The sequence below is a fragment of the Microtus oregoni genome, unplaced genomic scaffold (genome assembly GCF_018167655.1).
Source record: "Microtus oregoni isolate MIOR12 unplaced genomic scaffold, Mior012 000016F_ref0000370, whole genome shotgun sequence".
NCBI classification, from domain to species: Eukaryota; Metazoa; Chordata; class Mammalia; order Rodentia; family Cricetidae; genus Microtus; species Microtus oregoni.
This window is the reverse complement of record NW_024543075.1, coordinates 13,798,098-13,817,737: the sequence shown is the minus strand read 5'-3', so window position 1 is coordinate 13,817,737 and position 19,640 is coordinate 13,798,098. Positions and strand designations below refer to the sequence as shown.

General features: G+C 42.0%; 1 protein-coding gene across 1 annotated transcript in view; it reads left to right on the top strand.

Annotated features, from left to right (window-relative positions):
- LOC121457655 (deleted in malignant brain tumors 1 protein-like) overlaps nt 1-19,640 on the top strand; it is a 120,301-nt gene that overhangs the window by 87,157 nt on the left and 13,504 nt on the right. Inside the window, 26 exon segments of the mRNA XM_041666567.1 lie at nt 125-169; nt 678-992; nt 3,072-3,101; nt 3,784-3,825; nt 4,556-4,630; nt 5,381-5,419; nt 6,378-6,416; nt 7,900-7,938; nt 8,746-8,778; nt 8,885-8,923; nt 9,095-9,130; nt 9,227-9,271; nt 10,276-10,311; nt 10,859-10,894; nt 10,996-11,034; nt 11,658-11,696; nt 11,875-11,910; nt 12,013-12,051; nt 12,231-12,275; nt 13,813-13,848; nt 15,475-15,510; nt 15,612-15,650; nt 15,958-16,002; nt 17,277-17,312; nt 17,409-17,447; nt 17,610-17,648. Coding sequence (XP_041522501.1) covers nt 125-169; nt 678-992; nt 3,072-3,101; nt 3,784-3,825; nt 4,556-4,630; nt 5,381-5,419; nt 6,378-6,416; nt 7,900-7,938; nt 8,746-8,778; nt 8,885-8,923; nt 9,095-9,130; nt 9,227-9,271; nt 10,276-10,311; nt 10,859-10,894; nt 10,996-11,034; nt 11,658-11,696; nt 11,875-11,910; nt 12,013-12,051; nt 12,231-12,275; nt 13,813-13,848; nt 15,475-15,510; nt 15,612-15,650; nt 15,958-16,002; nt 17,277-17,312; nt 17,409-17,447; nt 17,610-17,648 — 1,317 coding nt within the window.

Here is a 19,640-nt window from a genome sequence, read left to right as displayed (position 1 = left end):
TATGACCAAATCAAACGTGTGCCCCCTCACATGGACATGACGAGGATTCCTGCACACTTGGCTCGTGGTATTTATCAGATGAACCTCCTCCACTGATGTGACTGCTTCTCGTTGTCTCTTTCAGCTGTGGGCGTTGCCTCAGATTTGGCAGAAGTGGCTCCCGTAGTTGGTAATACTCTCATTGCTCCTCTTACGACTTCCTGGTTAACCCTGAACCTCCCCAAGGTTATCGCCTATACTCTCACTGGCTACTAGAGCTCAGCTTCCCTGGGATTGCAAAGGAGAACGCTGGACTGGAGGAGAGGCTATTCATATGGACTGTTACTGCATGTCTTCCCTTAGCTTATGGGATGATTTTAACTTTGAAATTGCAGCAAGGGACAAGAAAAAAAAAAACAAAGAAACTTGATTTTGACATATTTATCCCAACGCCTATGTATTTTGTGGTTTGGTTTTAAGGATATGATCATCATTGTAATAACACATGTTTAGTCCAGAGATAAGAAATCAGAGAAGTTACTGCCTTTAGAAGTTAATTCAGGGTAGTCCTGTGGGGCCTAGAGGCATCAGGCCAGAGTTCCCACTGTTCTGAGATTTAGAGAAATTGTATTCAGAACTAAAGAGAAGCCCACCTGATGGCCACGACACCACAGAACTAACCTCTGAGTCTCCCCCAGGTCAGCTCATGATCAGGTTGGTGGATGGAAAGAACCGGTGTGAAGGGAGAGTAGAAGTCCTCCACAATGGCACATGGGGCACTGTTTGTGATGACCTCTGGGGAATCGAGGATGCCCACGTGGTATGCCGGCAGCTGGCCTGTGGGAAGGGCGTCAGCGCCCTTGGGAATGGCCACTTTGGAGAGGGCGTGGGGAGCATCTTCCTGGATGACGTGCAGTGCCAGGGCAGTGAGACCTCGCTAGACCAGTGCCAGCACCAAGGCTTGTCTGTCCACAACTGTGGCCACCATGAGGACACCAGTGTCATCTGCTCAGGTACCTGCTGCTGGCTTTGTCAATCATTCTTGGGGAGGTCCTGGAAATTAACGTGGGGACATTTGGATCCTGTTGGGGTCTGCTGATTGTGCCCAAAGCTCTGTTTTGATGTTCTAAGGCTTTCTGGGACAGTGGGAGTCCACTTGATCATACCTGGCCTCCCTTGCTGAGCCCTGCTTGATTCAACACCCATGAGCTACCCGTAGAGCCTGCAGACTGTCCTGTCTTTGAGGACTCTCAAGGTGCTCTGTCCACTATCCTCTACAGTGATGCATTTTCCTGTGCTGTCTGCTTTGAGCTCTGGGGCTGACTTTCAGTGCTGGTCTTGAGAATTCTCTTTTTAAATTTATGTTTTAAAAAGAAATCAAACTATCTTTATTCATTTCACATACCAATCCCAGTTTCCACTCCCCTCCCACTTCCCATCCCTTCCACTTCACCTCCTCCCCACCCATTCTCCCATCCACTCCTCAGAGAGGGTAAGGGACATTCCTTTGGAGAAGAGCCAAGTCCTGCCTACTATATCCAGGCTGAGCAAGGTATCTATCCAAAGATATTTGGGTTCCAAAAAAGCCAGGACAACTCCAGGCAGACAGGGAAGGAAACAGCATAGGTCCAAACTAGTCCATCTAAATGCGGGTGACAGTTTTGTGGCTGGGGCAGTCTGCGAGACCACTGGCAGTGGCAGCAGGAGTTATTCCTACTACTTGTAATGGGTCCCCCCCTTTGTTCTTAAGAATTCTACTAACACAATCCAGTTTCTCTTGCTTCGTTTAAACTGTTTCCTTTTGGCCTCTCATTTGTGATGGTTTCCTGCTGTTTCTTCTTTCTTTGTTTAATTCAACAAAGTTTATGCATATTTTCTTTTCTCCATCTCAACAGGAAGTAAAATGGAGAGAAAAATGGGATGAAATGAAAACAACCATGGTGAAGCATCTCTTAGATAGCACAGAGACTAGGAAAAGATGGTTTAAGTCATTCGTCTGTTTATTTAATATACATTTCTCTTAGATTTTATTTATCCTTTGACAATTTCAGTCAAGGTGTCCTCATCATATCCGTCCCCAAAGTCTTCATCCTACTTTCCCTGGATACCTCGATCCCACCCAACATGTCCCCTCCCTCCTTTCATGTCCTTTTTTTTTTTTTTTTTTTTTTGCTTTCTTTTTTCTGTAATCCACTGAGTCCAGTAGATGCTGCCGGCTGGTGTGTTGACTGAGGTTGCTGGCTTCATGTTGTGCAGACAATCAAACTGCAGTGAGTCATGAGGGCAGTGGCCATAACCTGCCCAGAAGAGATGGCACTGCCACCCTCCAGCTCTTACATTCTTTCTGGTCCCTCTTCCTCAGAGTCCCCTGAGCCTTGAGGGGTTGGTGTAGACGTCCAGTTTAAAGCCGAGTCTTAATATTCACTTATTCTCAGCACCTTACAGTTAGAGTCTCTGTGCTGACTGCTCATTTAATACACACTCTCTGAACCAGGCAGAGTTCTCTAGGTACCGAGGATGTGGTTACAGAACAAAAAAGCATCCATTCCTGTGTCTCAGAAGGAGAGCTGCAATCACTTATACAGTTAACTATAATATAATATAAACAAATTTGAATAAAGATCGAATATAGGATGATAACATACTTTATATTTGTAAAGACTTTTTTCTTCCAGTGTTCAGACAACTCAACATTGTGTTACGATCATAGTTTGGTATAAATGAGAAGTCAGCCTTATCAGTCTAAGGGTGGAATGAGGAAGGCACCTGGTAATTTGCCACTATGAAAAACACATCCTCTTCATTGCACCGGAGAAGCGGCCTTCCTGACCTATCCCAGGGGAACAACCTGTGCCCCATCCAATGAACATTTCTAACTTCCTGCCTTTATGCATCCTTATTTTTATTCAAACTTAGCAAAAAACAAACAACACAAAACACAAAAATGAAAACACTAGAAAGCAACAGCAAATCTGTCTTTTGATTTAGTTCTACATTCCAGAAGCCGTTTGTATGGAATTTGAATATATCTCATGTGTCAACTTTTTAAGTAAAAATGATCTCCTAAGTTTCTGAATGCTTTTCTATTCCAGCATCAGCCACAGAGATGACAACTTCACCTGGTAAGATCTCTGTCTTCGCTGTTTTCTCAAAGTGTGTAGATTGCCTTACCTGGTTAAGGTTTCAGTTGGTATAACATATGCCTCATGAATACTAATGTGCACAAAGCTTGCTTGGAATTCTGTTAAAAACGCAGATTTTCATCCAAGAGTCTGCATTTCTTTTTCTTCTTTTTGTTTTATGTGCATGAATGTTTCACCTGCGTGAATGTATGAGCACATGTTTGTGTCTGGTGCTGGTTGAAGTCACAAGAGACCATCAGAGAGTTACAGATGTTTGTGAGCCAAGCATGTAGGTACTGGGAACCAAACCTCTTGGATCAGTAAGTGCTCTTAGCAACTGAACCACCTCTTCAGTCCCAGGAGTCTGTGTTTCTAAAAGAAGCTACAGACATTGCTGATTCACAGGGTAGACCTTTCCCATGCAGAGGCTGAAGTCTGGAGATTCAGGACTCGTCCAGGGTCACACACTGTTACACAGACACTAGGAGCCAGGTCTCTTGGCTCCAGCTACTGTTCATTTCCTCTAACTTTACAAAACAGAAAAGAGGAGAATCCAATAGGAACAAAGTAGAACAGAGTGTATCAGGACACATTTGTGGACAGGGCCATTTACTTTTATAAATAATCTTGATTGGCAAGGATGATACTTAATTACAATTTCCTACCCTGCTTGTTTCAACAGTACCTACCTCAAGCCCAGCGGCAGCTTTAGTCCTCACAGCTGGTAAGCTTTCTGTTCATCTTCCCACTCCCTTCCTATCAGGGATGATAGGATGTTGAAATTCCACCAAGCCAGTACAGTCTTACTCCTGGCTCCCCACAGTCACTTGGCTGAACTAATATCTCAAGTAATAGACAAGATTTCAGAAGTAGACCCAGAGGGCCTGGCCTCTGCAGCCAGGTCAAGACCAAGTTCAAGTCCAAGTCAAGTGCTTGCATACATACAGGCCATTCCACAGGGCCTCTGGCCCAGCGTGCCAGTGTGTTGCTGCTTTTTTGAATACCCTCAGCACTTGGCCCTCTGGCCATCCTACCGACTGTACAGTAGGGAGAAAAGTAGATTGGACAGGGGGCTATAAGGACAGGGAGGGTTAGCCCCATATTGGCAATGGCAGGGATTCTAGTAGATGCTACAATAGTCATATGGAGCAAAAGTGCCCTCTTAACCAATGCCCTTTGAGATGCCTCTGCACTGTATCCCAACACAAACAGTGATATTCTTCCCCATGAGTGGATCATATAAGTAGCAGTTTCATCTCAGAAAAGATTTTAATTTATACTAGCACAGGCTGTGTGATTTGAATCTGGATGTTCAAACCCTTATTCAGAAGGACATGAACTAACGACCCTCAGAGCAGTCTTCCCAACAGCACAGGCAGACTGCAGGAAAGGTGGGATGAGCGACGAGAACGTCTCACCAGGTGACTAACGCTCCCCCTTGGGTTTTGTATCAGGCATCACTACCACTTCAGTAGAAGCAGCTCACCTGTCATCACCTGACAATGGCCTCTGCCCACCACACTGCACAGGTAGGACGGCAGGGTGTTGGCCATGACAGGGGGTAAAATGAGCTTGAGAGTGGTTGTCATTGTCTGAGCAGACTGTCTCATTGAACCAGACCCAGCACTGGAAATAAGGGGAAGGGAGGATTAGGAGGGAGAAGGGAGCTCCTTTGCCACACACCACACACTCACACACACCACATACACACATCACACACACCACACCACAGACTACATACACAAGCATCACACACATACATCACATACACCACACACACATCATATACACAACACACAACAGATACAAACACACCACACACATCACAAACACATCACACACACCACACACACCACATCATACCACACGCACATCACATACATACATACTTATACACACCACACTCACATCACATACACCACACACATCATATACACCACTCACATAACACACAACAGATACAAACGCACCACACACATCACAAACAGACCACACGCACATCACACACACACACACACACACACACACACAAATTGTCATCACTGTAATTTTACACCATCCTATGAAATGCTTGATCTTAAGAGCATAAGACAGGCCTCTTTCTGAGGGCTCAAATCCTAATGTAGTTTTTGTTGATGTTCTCTCCAGCATTAGCCCGGTGCTGGCACACAGGAGTTGGCTATCAAGATAACTTAATTAAATAAATAAAAGGCAGGTGTCAGTGTTCCATTTTCTTGATCTTTAACAGGAGTTGACCACTTACCTTTTCTTATTTACAGGCCCTTTGGCAACTGCTCCAGATATAGCCACTCCAGTTGGTAATTTGAATGTTCTTTTGGTTCTGGGATAGTTGTAGACAAACAACTATTCACATCGTTGAGTCTCCTTGACATCCATCCAGTGTCAATGGGGCATCCAGTCTCCATTATGCTGTTTAGTGAGATGGGCTGCTCATTCATTGTGTAGTATGAGACAGAGAACCTGTTCAATGATCATACTGACAATAACATAAAGATCAATGAAAGGGCATTCATTTCATATGTGTATGCATGCAAGCATATGTATACTTATGTGTATACAAAAGCCTCAGTGTGTGTTTGTGTAAAGGCACATATGTGTACATTATTTGTGCATGTGTGTATAGATCACAGAATAATCAAAGATGTCTTTCTCAGAAATACCAACCACTTCCTTATGGACAGAGTCTCCTCTTGGCCTGGAGTTCACCAATGAACTCCAGTCTGGCCAGGGAGCCCCAGAGATCCTCCTGTCTTTGCCTCCCCAGTGCTGGACTTCTAAGTGCATACCAGCATGCCTGGAATTCTGTGTGGGTTCTAGGAATCAAATTCCGGTTCTTATGCTCTCAAGGCAAGTGTGTTGCCTATTGAGTCGTTTCCCCAGCCCAGACACTCTGGCTACAATCTCCTGCTCACTGGGTTTACATAGAGACATGTCTTTAACCTCGGCAGAAGAGGAGGCCTCCCCTGGTAATGTTTTCTGATTGCCATGGTTTTTTTTTCCATGTAAAATGTTTCCCCTTTTCTATTAAGCAAATGAACCAAGCTTGACTCTTCCTTTTTGTCTGTAGACACATCTTCGACCTCAGCAGAATCAAGTCCCCTCCAATGATAAAAGTCCTCCTGTTGTGTTGTTTCTTATCTGTCTTGTTGTATTTAGAAGATGACCCTTCTTAGTGATCATATCAGCCAAGAAGAAAAAACAGCCAGCATTTCCCTGCTCATTTTAACGCACCCTGTTTCCTGGCTTTCTACACAGATGCATCTCCAGTCTCAGAAGGAGAGGAAACACCCCCAGGTAACACTTTCAGCTTATTTTTCTAAAGTTAAATAGACTAGGTGCTTTTCATCCTTCTGTTTGAAGGGTGCTCGTAAGTAAGCTGCTTCTTGTCTTTGTTTACTGACACTCCTTCAGTGTCAGCAGAAGCAACCTCTCCAACTGGTAAAGTCCTCCCGTGTTGCTTAGCCAAAGAGATGTGCTTGTTTTTGAAGGAGTTTACTAGCACGTTTAAGTGTGTGTGTGTGTGTGTGTGTGTGTGTGTGTGGCTTTATTTTGACCTCGGACACATATATGCACAAAATACATTTAAAAGTAAAATATATTTCTATTATACTTACCCCACTACCCTCTCTTGTACCCACACTCCACTGATCTCCTCCTCTAATTTCACGAGGATTTTCTCTCTGTGTGAACTAGTGACTATGAATTGGGATATTTATGGGAGCATAGAAAGGGGTTATTTGCAAGAGCAGTGGCCAGACCACTGAGGAAAACGTCTCTCCCTCCCCTAGCCATCAGTTACTTAGAGAGGGGAAAGGCCTCATAAGTGTCCACTCCCCTTGACAGAATAATAGTGGGCTCCATCTGGTGCAGGTGTTGGGGCAGGTAGTCATGCTTGCTGAAGTTGCGATAGAGCCATAGGCACACCATGCCCAGAAGACGGCATGCCAAATCACTGTGAGCCTTCTCTGGCACTCATGTTCTATTTGGCTCTTCAAGTTCTTCATTTATTCCTCATATGCTGCATGAGTCTTAATAAATAACCACAAATTTAAATGAAACTTAAGATCAACCCAATTCCTCTTCAACAATGTTTCCTGATCTTGAAGGGGATAACACAGCCCCACTTAGGGCTGAGCATTTAAGACCTTGGTTGCTAGCACTTTGAGCAATTATGAATCTCTGCAGTCACCACCACCCACTGCGAAAAGAAACTTCTCTGACCAAAGCAGAAACCAACACCACGTATGGGCATAAACACAATAATTTAGGTGTCAACTTGGCAGCCATATCAATTCCATGTAGCAAGACAAGAGCATTGGCTGTCCCACTAGATCTACCATGTCCTCTATCATGGGCTTTTGAGCAAGTTTGCCGCACTAGACTCCCAGGAAGCAGCCTCAAATCCCAGCAGAAAAGATTTGGTGACACCCATGACAGTCATGCCACTCCTACACCAAGGGTGCATCTTGCCTGGCAAATCAGTAGTATCAGATGCAGAATTCACAGCGGAATAAGACTGTTCATGACAGTGCTTCCCCAACAGCCTGAATAAGACCATCCAACCCGGTTAGGTGAAGAAAGCCTACAGCTCACTTCCACTTCGATTTCTGTATACCCAGAAAGCAAAGTCTGTGGTGTCTTCAGCAATAGAGGTGGATTCCTCATTTGTCATGGCATATTTAGAAATTGATCCACTTAATGATCATATTGGCTACAAAGCAAGCATCCATGAAAAGATACTCATTTTAAAGCATCCCGTCTCCGGGTTTGTACACAGATGCATCTTCATCTTCCAAAGAAGAGGAAGCATCCTCAGGTACTGTCTTTAGACTGTCACATTTCTTTAAGACAGTAGCCAGAGATTTTTTCTTTCTGTTTGGTAATTTTCCCTAGATAGGTTTCTTCTATTTTTCATTCATATATGTGTCTTCAAGTTCAGCAAACATGAATTCCTCAACTGGTAAAGTCTCCTGAGGGGCTATTTAACTAATGGGATAATATTCTTATTTGTCATGTATTTAGAAAATGAGCCTACTTAAGGATCACATTGACTTCAAAGTAAAGATCAATGAAAGTCACTCGTTTCTTCCGAGTATATGTGTACTATTCACATGTGAAGGTACATGTGTATGCATAGGTGCTCTTGTATGTGAAGACTAGAACAGGACCTTGTGTGTCATACTTAAGAATATCATCCACTTCCTTTAAGATAGGGTCTTTCAGCCGGGCGGTGGTGGCGCACGCCTTTAATCCCAGCACTCGGGAGGCAGAGGCAGGCGGATCTCTGTGAGTTCGAGGCCAGCCTGGTCTACAAGAGCTAGTTCCAGGACAGGAACCAAAAGCTACGGAGAAACCCTGTCTCGAAAAATCAAAAAAAAAAAAAAAAAAAGATAGGGTCTTTCATTAGCCTGGAGCTCACTAACTAGACTGAATTACTGGCCAGTCAGCCTTATGGGTTCTCACGTCTCAGCCTCCCCAGCACTGAGATTACCAGTACTCACCAGGGCTCCCAGCGTTTTTAGGTAACTCCTGAGCATTGAGCTCAGGTTCTCCAACTGAGCCATCCCCCAACATGAGACATTAATTTTAAAGCTTCATTTTTTTTTTCTGGGTTTATACACAGATGCTTCTTCATCATCGGGAGTGACCTCCTCTGGTAAGGCTTTCCACTTGTCCTATTTTTAATTTAAATAAAATGACAGCTTTTCTTCCTCCTAATTGGTAAACCATCTGGCGGTGCCTTTTCTTCTCTTTGCCTATAGACATTTCTTCAACCTCAGCAGAAACAAGCTCTTCAAATGGTAAAGGCCCACATTGTGCTGCTGAGCTAATGAGATGTTTCTTATTAGCCATGTTGTCTTTAGACAGTGAGGCTACTGAATGGTCACAGTGACCACAAAGTAAAGGGCGTGAAGACAGCCCAAGTATCGTGTACCCATGTTAGAGCATCTGTTCTCTGTGCTTACACACAGATGCATCTTCAGCCTCCACGGAAGATGCCTCCTCTGGTAATGTTTTTTTTTTTGACTGTCAAATTTTTTGTTAAACACAGTCAGAGCTTCTCCTCTTTCTGTTTGTTCATTTCCTTGTCTCTTTGTGCACAGATACATCTTTAACCTCAGCAGACGTGGCGAGTGGAGAGCCAACTGGTAAAGTCCTTCACTGTGCTGTTGTATTTTAATTAATGAAACGTGGGTTTTGTATTTGTAAGTCTTTATTATCCTGTATTAATTATGCATACAAAGTTAACTGTAGTATTTTCATACACTGTATACTATATTATCCCTCATTATTTTCTCCACGCTCTGCTCACGCTCCACGCTCTGCTCACGCTCCACGCTCTGCTCCCGCTCCACGCTCTCCTCCCGCTCCACGCTCTCCTCACGCTCCACGCTCTCCTCACGCTCCACGCTCTCCTCACACTCATTTTCTTCTTGCCACCATCTCACCATGGCGTTTCCTGACACTTGGAACGGGTGATACAGATGCCCAGATGCCCCGTTCAGTGCTGACTGACTGTTAGAAATTTGACCAGTTATGAGTCTGTGCAGTAGCCACCAACCACAGGAAGTAGCTTCTCAGATCAAAACTGACAGCTGTGCTAATCCATGGGTATAAATGTAAACATTTCAAAGAAAAATTGATACACACACCATGTTCACTAGCAATACAACAGAAATGGCTTCAGCACTAATCATTTTCACATCTCCAGGTTAGGTTTACAGTACCAGACATAAATCCCACTCCCTGTGTGGACAACCTTGAGTCAACCAGAAAGAAGTTGGTTACCTCCATACCAGTTATGTCACTCTTATGACAGCAGGCACATCTTTCCTGGAAGGTCAACCCTGTAGCCTGCAGGGTTCACAGCTGAGAAATGCTGCCGATGACAGTTCTTCACCAGAAACCTATATAGTGCCTTCCAACACTGTGAAAGCTAGCCAGCAGCGAGAAAGCTGGCAGCTAAGGTCCAGCTTTATTTCTGCATGTCCTACAAGCAAAGTGTGTGGCGTTTTCAGCAATAGAGATGCTTTTCCCATTTGTCACGTCGGACTTAAAAGATGCACCTCGGTAAAGACCATAATGACCACAAAATAAATACCAACAAAAGCCACTCATTTTAAAGCATTTTGTTTTCTGGATTTATACACAGGTGCATCGTCAGCCTCAGCAGAAGATAACTCCTCTGGTAATGTTTTCTGACTGTCAATTTTCTTATTCAGCAGTGAGAGATTTTCCTCTTTCTATTTGGCAAAGGAATCCAGGTATATCTCCTCCTTTCATCCTACAGTGATTTCTTCAAACTCAGCAGATGCAAGCTCTTCAACTGATTAGTCCCCCATTGTAATGGTTTACTAATTAGGGAGTTGTCTTATTTGCCACGTTGAGTTTAGAAAATAAGTCTACTAGTGATCACACTGAGCACAAAGCAATGACTAAAGGATGCTTGTGTGCACATGCGTGCATGACTGTCCGCCTGTGTGCATGTGCTCACGTGCTTACGTGAATGCACTCATGTGTTACTCAGATGCTCTTACACCTGAGGGCACACATATGTGGAGGCTGGAGGACAATGTTGGGTATCAAAAGCACAGTCCGTCCATCCTTTGAGATGGGTCTCTCATTGATCTCAGAGTCCCAAGTTTTCAAGGCAAGTGCTGCACCTACTACGTAAGACATCTTCTCATACCAGGACACTAAGATTACAACTTTCTATTTTCTGGCTTTCTACACAGATGCATCTTCAGGCTCCGCAGAAGATACCTCCTCTGGTAATATTCTCTGTCTGTCATGTTTTTACATTAAACAATGACAGCCCTTTCTTTTCATATTTGGTAAATTATCTAAATATTTATATCTTTTTTGATTGTAGACACTTCTTCAGCCTTAGCCGAATCCAGCTCTTCAACTGGTAATGTCCCCAATATTCTGTTTAGCTAAATGAAATGAATTTCTTATCTGTCATGCCGTAATTAGAACATGAGCCTATTTAATAACCATATTGACCACCAAACAAAGCCCAGTGGAAGAAAACTCATCTTTCACATGCTTATGGATGTTTGTATGGAGCCCGCGAGCACCGTTCTGCATGTGTGTGTGAGGCTGGAAGATGACCTCAGATGTCATCCTTGGGAAGATTTGTTCACCCCCTTTGAGGCAGGGTCTCTCTTGGCGCTCACTATTAGGCTAGGGCAACTGAACACCCAGCTTTGGGGATCCTCCTTGCTCTGTGTCCACTTTGCTGGGAAGACAGTGCACACGACTTCTCCCCGCATTTTTATGTGGGTGCTCTGGATTGATCTCAAGTAGCACGATTATAAGGTAAGCACTTTGCACGCTGAGCCATGCCCCCAGTTCAATATACTAATTTTAAAGCATCCTATTTCTGGGTTTGTATATAGATGCATCTTCATCGGCAGAAGATTCATCCTCTGGTAATGTTTCTGCCTGTCGTATATCTTAAATACAGTCAAAGATTTTATGCTTCCTGTTTGGCAAAGGACTTAGCCATGTCACTTTTTTCTCTGTCTGTAGACACTGCTTCAACCTCAGCAGACTCAAGCTCTCCGAATGGTAAAGTACTCCATTGCACTGTTTACGCAGTGAAGAAATTTCTTATTTGCTATGGTATATTAGACAGAAAGTTTATTTAATGACCACATTAACTACAAAATAAAGATGATAGAAAAAAACCAACCCTAGTATAATTTTATTCATTTCAAAACGTCCTGTTCTCTGACTTTCTATACAGATGCATCTACAGTCTCCGCAGAAGATACCTCCTCTGGTAATATTTTCTGTTTGTCATGATTTTGCTTAAAACAAATGACAGCCTTTTTCTCTTCCTATTTGGTAAATACTCTAAATATTTATTTTTATTTGTCTGTAGACACTTCTTCAGCCTCAACAGAACCCAGCTCTCCAACTGGTAATGTCCTCAATATTCTGTTTAACTAAATGAAATAAATTTCTTATCAGGCACAGCAGAGATCTCCTCTGGTGATCTTTACATCCCATCACAGCTCTTAAGTGAAACACGATCCTAGTTTTTCCTCTTTCTTTTTGGAAAGTGATCACACATATATTTCCTCTTCTCTTTGCTCATAGATATGTCTTCAGCCTCAGCAGAAGGGAGGAGTGGAGAGGCAACTGGTAAAAATTCTTCACAGTGTTGTCTTGACAATGAAAAGCTTTTTTGAAAAAAATCTTAACTATGTGTATTGGGTGTGCATATATTTATGTACATATGAGTGTTTGTGCCCATGGACACCAGAGATTTGGGATCCAACTGGAGCTGGAGTTGAAGACAGCTGAGAGCCACTAATGTGAGTGCTGGGACATGAACTTGAGTCCCCTGGAAGAACAGTACTCAATCTTAACCATAAAGCAACCTTTCCAGCTCAGCATGTATAATAACATTTAATTATATATAACAGTGAATTCCATCATGATATTTTTATGTGTGTATGTAGCATATTTAATGATACTCACACCCAGTGTTCCGTCCAGCCCTTCTCACACTCCTCCTAACCCTGTTCCTCTTCCCAGCAATGACCTCTTCTACTTTGCTGCCTTTTCACTTTATACACCAATGAGTTGATTTGGGTTACTGGAGAAGCAGAGTTGAGGGTTATTTCTGAAAGTACTGGCAACTTAGCAGTGGCTTTGCCACTCAAGTAAATGTCTCTCCTTCCATAAAAATCAGATTTTGTATGGACTCTTAAGGAATGGCAGGCCTCATGAGTCTCCCACTTCCAGGACAATGATTATATGTTCAACCTGGGCAAGTCATGTGCAGATAAACACATTGGTGGAGAGCACAAGAGTACAATTGTGCCACTCCATATCCAGAAAATAATGTTCCACAGCACTCCATCTCTTCCTCCAGCTTTTACACTTGCTTTGGTTTAAAGTTTTTTTTAATGTGTTCTTCATGAAGAAGTATGAATCACTAGAACCAACTATAACTTTATATGTAATCATGATAAACCTGTCTACCTTACCTGCTACTCCCTGATCTTGGCAAGGAAACAGAAGTGCCCAATTTAAGGCTGAGCATTGAAGTTACTTGTTATCATGACTTTGATCAGCTATGAGTCTCTACAGTAACTACTAACCATTGCAAATAGAAGCTTCGTTGACCGAAGCTAAAAACCAGTACTCATCACAACACAATCACTGAGATGTCAATTTGACAACAATGTCACATCCATTAAGCCAAACAGCAACTGTAGCTTTGCCACTAGAACCCATCACCTCTGGTACGTTATGGTACAGAACTCATGGAGCAGCCTCACATCCAATCAGAAAAGAGTTGGCTACACCTACAACAGTCATGCCACTGTTACACCAGTGGACGTATCTTGCCTGGAAAGTCAGTACTGCAGCCTGCAGCATTTACAATGAGGAATGTTGCTGTTGACAGCTCTCCCCCAGCAGCTTGCATGGCATCTTCAAAGTCTATGGAAGCTAGCCAATGGGGAGAAAGCTTCCCGCTCAGTTACAGCTTCATTTCTGCATGTTCTGCCAGCAAAATGTACGGTACCTTTAACAACAGAAAAGCTTTTCTTGCTTGCTATTTATATTTAGGAAATTAATATACTTAAATAATATGGCACAATGCAAAGATCAATGAAAGACAGGTTATTTTTTTAAAAAAATCATTCTGTTCTCTGGGGTTTACACACAGATGAATCATCAGCCTCAACAGAAGAGACCTCTTCAGGTAATGTTTTCAACTTGTCACATCTAGTAATTTAAACATAATCAGAGTTTCCCTACTTTTCATTAGAAAAATAATTTAAGTATGCCTATTCTCCTATGGGTCTATAGCTATTGCTTCAACCTCATAGAAGCATGCTATCCACCTGATAGACTCCCTTATTGTGCTGCTTGTATATTCAGATAGTTTGTCATATTGTATTAAAAATAACACCAGTTAAGGATTACATTGTGCAAAGATTTAAAAATGAAAAAATATCAATTTTCTGTGTGTGCTTATGTTCTTGTGTGATAGTGCATGCATCTGTGATAGTGTATGTACACAATAGTGTAATTGCACATGTATGTGGATGCTGGAGGACCATGTTGGGCCTCAATTTTAGGAGCACCATCCATCTCCTTTGGGACAGATTCTCTCATTGGCCTGAAGCTCACCAAGTAGGTTAGAGTGACTGGCTACAGGCACAGGGTTCCTCTTGCCTCTGTCTCCTAGTGCTAGGATGCAAGTACACATTACTCCAGGCAGCTTTACATGGGTTCTGGGAATTAATCTCAGAGTCACAAGTTTTCAAGACAAGTTTTTGACTGATGTTTCTGTCTCATCAGGTTCCACAGACAGTTAGTCCCAAATAAACACACAGAGGACTACACAAATCATAAACTGGTTGGCCTATTAACTCGGGCTTCTTATTAACTCTTATACCTTATATTAGTCCATAATTCTTGTCTGTGTTAGCTACGTGGCTTGGTACCTTTTTCAGTGAGGCATTCTCATCTTGCTTCCTCTGTGTCTGGATGACAACTGCTGACTGTGTCTTTCCTCTTCCCAGAATTTTCCTGTTCTCTTCACCCTGCCTCTCCTTCCTGACTGGTCATCCCACCTATACTTCCTGTCTGGCTACTGGCCAATCAGTGTTTATTAAAAATAATACATGTGACAGGATAAAATGCTATTGTCCCACAGCACTTCCCCTGTTCTTTTTAAAACAAGAACTCCGAATCTAATATCCTTTGTTTAGCTTCTCTCCTGACCATTGTCTATAACAACTTGTAACCAACATTCTAAATAAAGGCAAACATTCACAATGTATTTTTGGGGAATGTGGGCATAGTTTTCTAGGCTACTTCCTGCTGATTGTGGGCACTGATAATCTTATGGGGACCTAAAGAAAATTTTGAATTATGGTCAGGAATTACGTTTGAATTATGTTTGTTTATAAAAAAGATGTGCTGTGGGACAATGGTCTTTTATCCTGTCACTTGTATTATTTTAATAAATGCTGATTGGCCCGTAGCAAGGCAGGAAGTAGAGGCAGAGTGATGAGAACAGGAGAATTCTGGGAAGAGGAAAGGTCAGTATGCATTTGTCACCCAGCTGCAGAAGAAGCAAGATGAGAATGCCCAAGCCATGTGGTGACACAGATAAGAGTTACAGGCTAATATAAGTTATAAGAGTTAATAAGAAACCTGAGCTAATAGGCCAGTCAGCATTTTATTAAACAAGTACAAGGAATAAATCTTTACAGGGTAAAACCATTGTCCCACAGCAGCAAGTGCTTTGCCTACTGAGCCATCTTCTCAACCCAAGACACTAAAATCACAGCTCCCTATTTTCTGACTTTCTACCCAGATGTATCTTCAGTCTCCACAGAAGACACCTCCTCTGGTAATGTTTTCTACCTGTCATGATTTCATGTTAAACAAATGACAGCCTTTTATCTTCCTATTTGGTAAATTATCCAAATATTTATTTCTTTTTGTCTGTAGATACTTCTTCAGGCTCAGCGGAATCCAGCTCTTCAAATGGTAAGCCCCTCCATTATGCTGCTTAGCCAATGAAGAACTTCGTTATGTTTTGTGTTGTATCTGAACAGTAAACTCATTTAGTGTTCACATTAATCATAAGTGAATGAAAACTACCCCAGCATCACTCGACTCATTTCAGAGCATCCGGTTCTCTGGGTTCACCCACAGATGCATCTTTAGTCACAGCAGAGATCTCCTCTGGTGATCTTTTCACCCCATCACAGCTCTTAAGTGAAACAAGAGCCTAATTTTTCCTCTTTCTGTTTGGAAAGTGATCACACATACATTTTTTTCCTTTTGCTCAAAGATATGTCTTCAACCTCAGCAGAAGGGAGGAGTGGAGAGCTCAGTGGTAATGTACTTCATTGTGTTGTTTTAACTAATAAGTGATTTTTGTTTTAAATTTTAGCACATGTTAATTTTACGTGATAATGAGTTTTTCTGTGATAATCTCAATCTTGTGTATAGTGTGTTTTAATTATATTCACCTCTATCTCCCTCCCCTGTGCCCCTCATACTTTTACTAATTCTTTTCCCCTTTCCAGATAGGCTATCTTCTACTTCATGCTTTTATTTTATAAACTAATTGGTTTAATTACGGTTACTGAGAAAAGCATAGGTGAGGGATTGCTTAAAAGAGCACAGACAATTTAACAGTGGCCATAACACTGAAGACAGCCCTCCCTGCCCCGCTTACTCTCCCTCAGCAACCATTAACTGCCTATAGATCCTCAGGGAGGGATTAGACCTCATGGCATCTCTCTCCACAGTGGAATGATGATAAGCCCAATCTTGTGCAAGTCTTGTGTAAATAATCATAGCTCCTGAGAGACAAGAGTGCAACATCTATGTTTTGCCCAGAAGACAATGTTCTAGAACACCTCAAGTTTTCCTCCTGCTGTTTCTTTCTTCCCCCTTTCCCATTATTTTCCTGAGACCTGGGGAGGTCATATTAAAGACTCATTTGGGGGAAAAGCATACAATTCACATATTCTCAGCACTTTGACCAGTTGTAAGTCTCTGTAAAACCCACAAACCCTTGCAAAAGTAAACCTCTCTGCAAAAGCCAGAAACAACACCAACCTATAGGTGTAACTATAAGTATTTAGGAGTCAATTTCACAGTCACCTTGTGTCCACTTAGCAACACAACTGCAGTGCCTTCCCTGCTGCGACTTATTATCACGCAGACCAGGTTTGCAATACTAGATAATTTCCCTTCCTTGGAGAAGGCTTCAAGCCCAGTCAGAAAGCAGCTGGTTACCCCTATAGCAGTCACGAACTCTTATACCTGTGAGTACATCACGTCTAACACGATAGTAGCATAGCATTAAAGGTTCGCAGCTGAGTAAGCCTTTTTATGGCTATCATCCCCCAGCTGCCTAAATAGAACCTTCCAGCACTGTGAAAACTAGTTAGCAGAGAGAAAGCCTCCAGTTCAGGGCCAGTTTTATTTCATATCCTGCACCCCAAGAATTTGTGTCTTCATTAATGTACCCGTGTTTCTTATTTTCATATTGTATTTGGAAAATGAACCTACTTAGTGGTTGTATTCACCACAAACCACAAACCAAAGATCAATGAAAAGACTGTCTTTTTAAGCATCATGCTTTTTGTTTGTACGCAGATGCATCTTCAACCTCTGCAGAAGAGATATCCTCTGGTAAGGCTTTCTATCACATCTCTTAAGGTAAATGCAATTCAGACTTTCCCCTATTCGGCAAATGGATACAGTTGTGTGTCTCCTTTTGATCTCCAGATACATCTTCAACCTCAGCAGAATCGGGTTCTACAACTGGTAAGTCCCCTTGTCCTGCTGCTGGATATACTGGGCTGAGTTTCTCATTTGTCATATTAGAGTTAGACAATAAGACTATTTAATGATCACTTTGGCATTAAATACAAGATCAGTGAAAGAAAGCTCATTTTAAAGTACTCCCTTCTCTGGGTTCCTCCACAGATCCATCTTCATCCTCGGCAGAAGAGGCAAGCTCCTCTGGTAATGTTTCTCTTATCACATTTCTTCTTTTAAAAAATCATAATTTATTTTGGGCACTTTTTAAAACATTGGCAGATATGGTGATTAGTTTCAGTGTGTCATTTTTATACACTTTGTTGTCATCACCCCACACACAGTGTATGTGGAACATTCCATTCCAGGAAGCCCCTCTCTGTTTTGTCACGTGTTCTATTACCACTTTTCTTTCTTAAAACTTTTCTCCTCCGACAGCCCTTCTTTTGTCTGTTGACACACACACACACACACACACACACACACACACACACACATATATATATACTAAAACCTGCACATGAGAGAGAATGTGGTTTTTCTCTTTCTGAGTTTGTTAACTCATAAAATAACTTGCAGTTCCATTGGGTATTTTTAGAGTTCATAATTTCATTTTTCTTTATAGCTGAATAAAATTATAGCTGAATAAAATGCAAATTCCATTGTGCATATGTACCATACTTTCATTATCCACCCATTTGGTAATGAATATCTAGATACTGTGAATATCGTAGCACTAAACATGGATGTGCAAGTTTCTCTGTGCTAGGGATTAGATTCCTTGGGTATGCATTAAGCAGTAGCATACTTGGGCCATATGGTAGTTCTAATTTTAGTTTTTTAATAACCATCCACGTGGATTTCATAGTGGCTCTAGCTGTTTTCACTTCCACGAGTAGCGAATGAGTTTCCCCCACATCTTCATCAACATTTGGTCATTGAATTTCTTGATGACAGCCATTCTGAATGTGTCAAGAAGGAAGTAGTCTTTCTTTATGTGTATGAGTCTGCATGTAAGTATGTAAAGATGTGAAGGCAGGTGCTCTCTGAGTCCAGAAGAGGCTGTTGAATCTCTAGAGCTGAGATCACAAGCACTGCTGGGTGCTGGAAAATGAGCTTGAGTCCTCTGCAAGAGCAGTACTTGTTCTTAACCACTGACCATCTCTTCAGCCCTAGAAGTAGTCTTACCTTGTACTTTCCTGATGGGTTAAGGATGGTGAACATCTTCAAACATATTTGTTGGACATTTGCATTTCTTCCTTGTTGAATTGTCTATTCCAATGTCAGCCCATCCTTTGATTGACAGTTTGAGGACCCAAGGATTTCATTTTTAAAGTCCTTCACATATCTAGAATATAGCCACCTGTCTGAGTTAGCTAGAGATTTTCTCCCATTTTGTGAACTGTGTGCTCACTCTGCTGATGGTTTCCTTTGCTGTACAGAAGCTTTTAAATTTTATGTAGTCCCATTTTTAAATTATTTAATTCAATTACTCTGTTAATAGAGTCCTATACAGAAAGTTGTTGCCATTTCTGCATCTATAAGCATTTTCCCATGTTATCTTCTAGACATTTCCACATTTTATCTTTTACTTTAAGGTTCTTGATCTATCTTGAATGGATTTTGTGCAGAGAGTGAGAGTACAGATCTAATTCTATTCTTCTGTAGCCACCAAACTTGTTGACCAAGGCTTTTCTCTCCATCATGTGTTATTTCCTGACCCCAAGGGTTAAGATTTTATTTACCAAACCTTTTCTTGTTGCTGAACATAAACTAAAAGTGTTGTTACAATCTTGGAGTAACTGGTCAACACAGTTGCCTGAACAATGGTAACTATCCATACTTCAGCAAGAGACTTACTTGAAAAATGAACTTTTACAGTTTTGTTGGAGCAGGGTTTCCAAGATTGGTGTTGGTGATCACTACTGCCAATGAGAGGTTAAGTGGGGGAGAGCAGAGTGTCACGGGAGCACTCATTGGCTCCTTGAGTGGGTGGGTCTCCTGGACTTTGTGTCATGGCTTTTCTAAACATCTACCAAAGCTACAAACAAACCACCAATATAGATCGACCAATTGATTCTGTTTTTGCAAGTGATTAGATGTATTAATAATCTCCTTCATCATCTGTTCACTCTCTCTCTCCTCTCTCTCTCCACCTTTCCTGCTTTCTTCCTCATCTTCATCAGCTTCTCCATCATG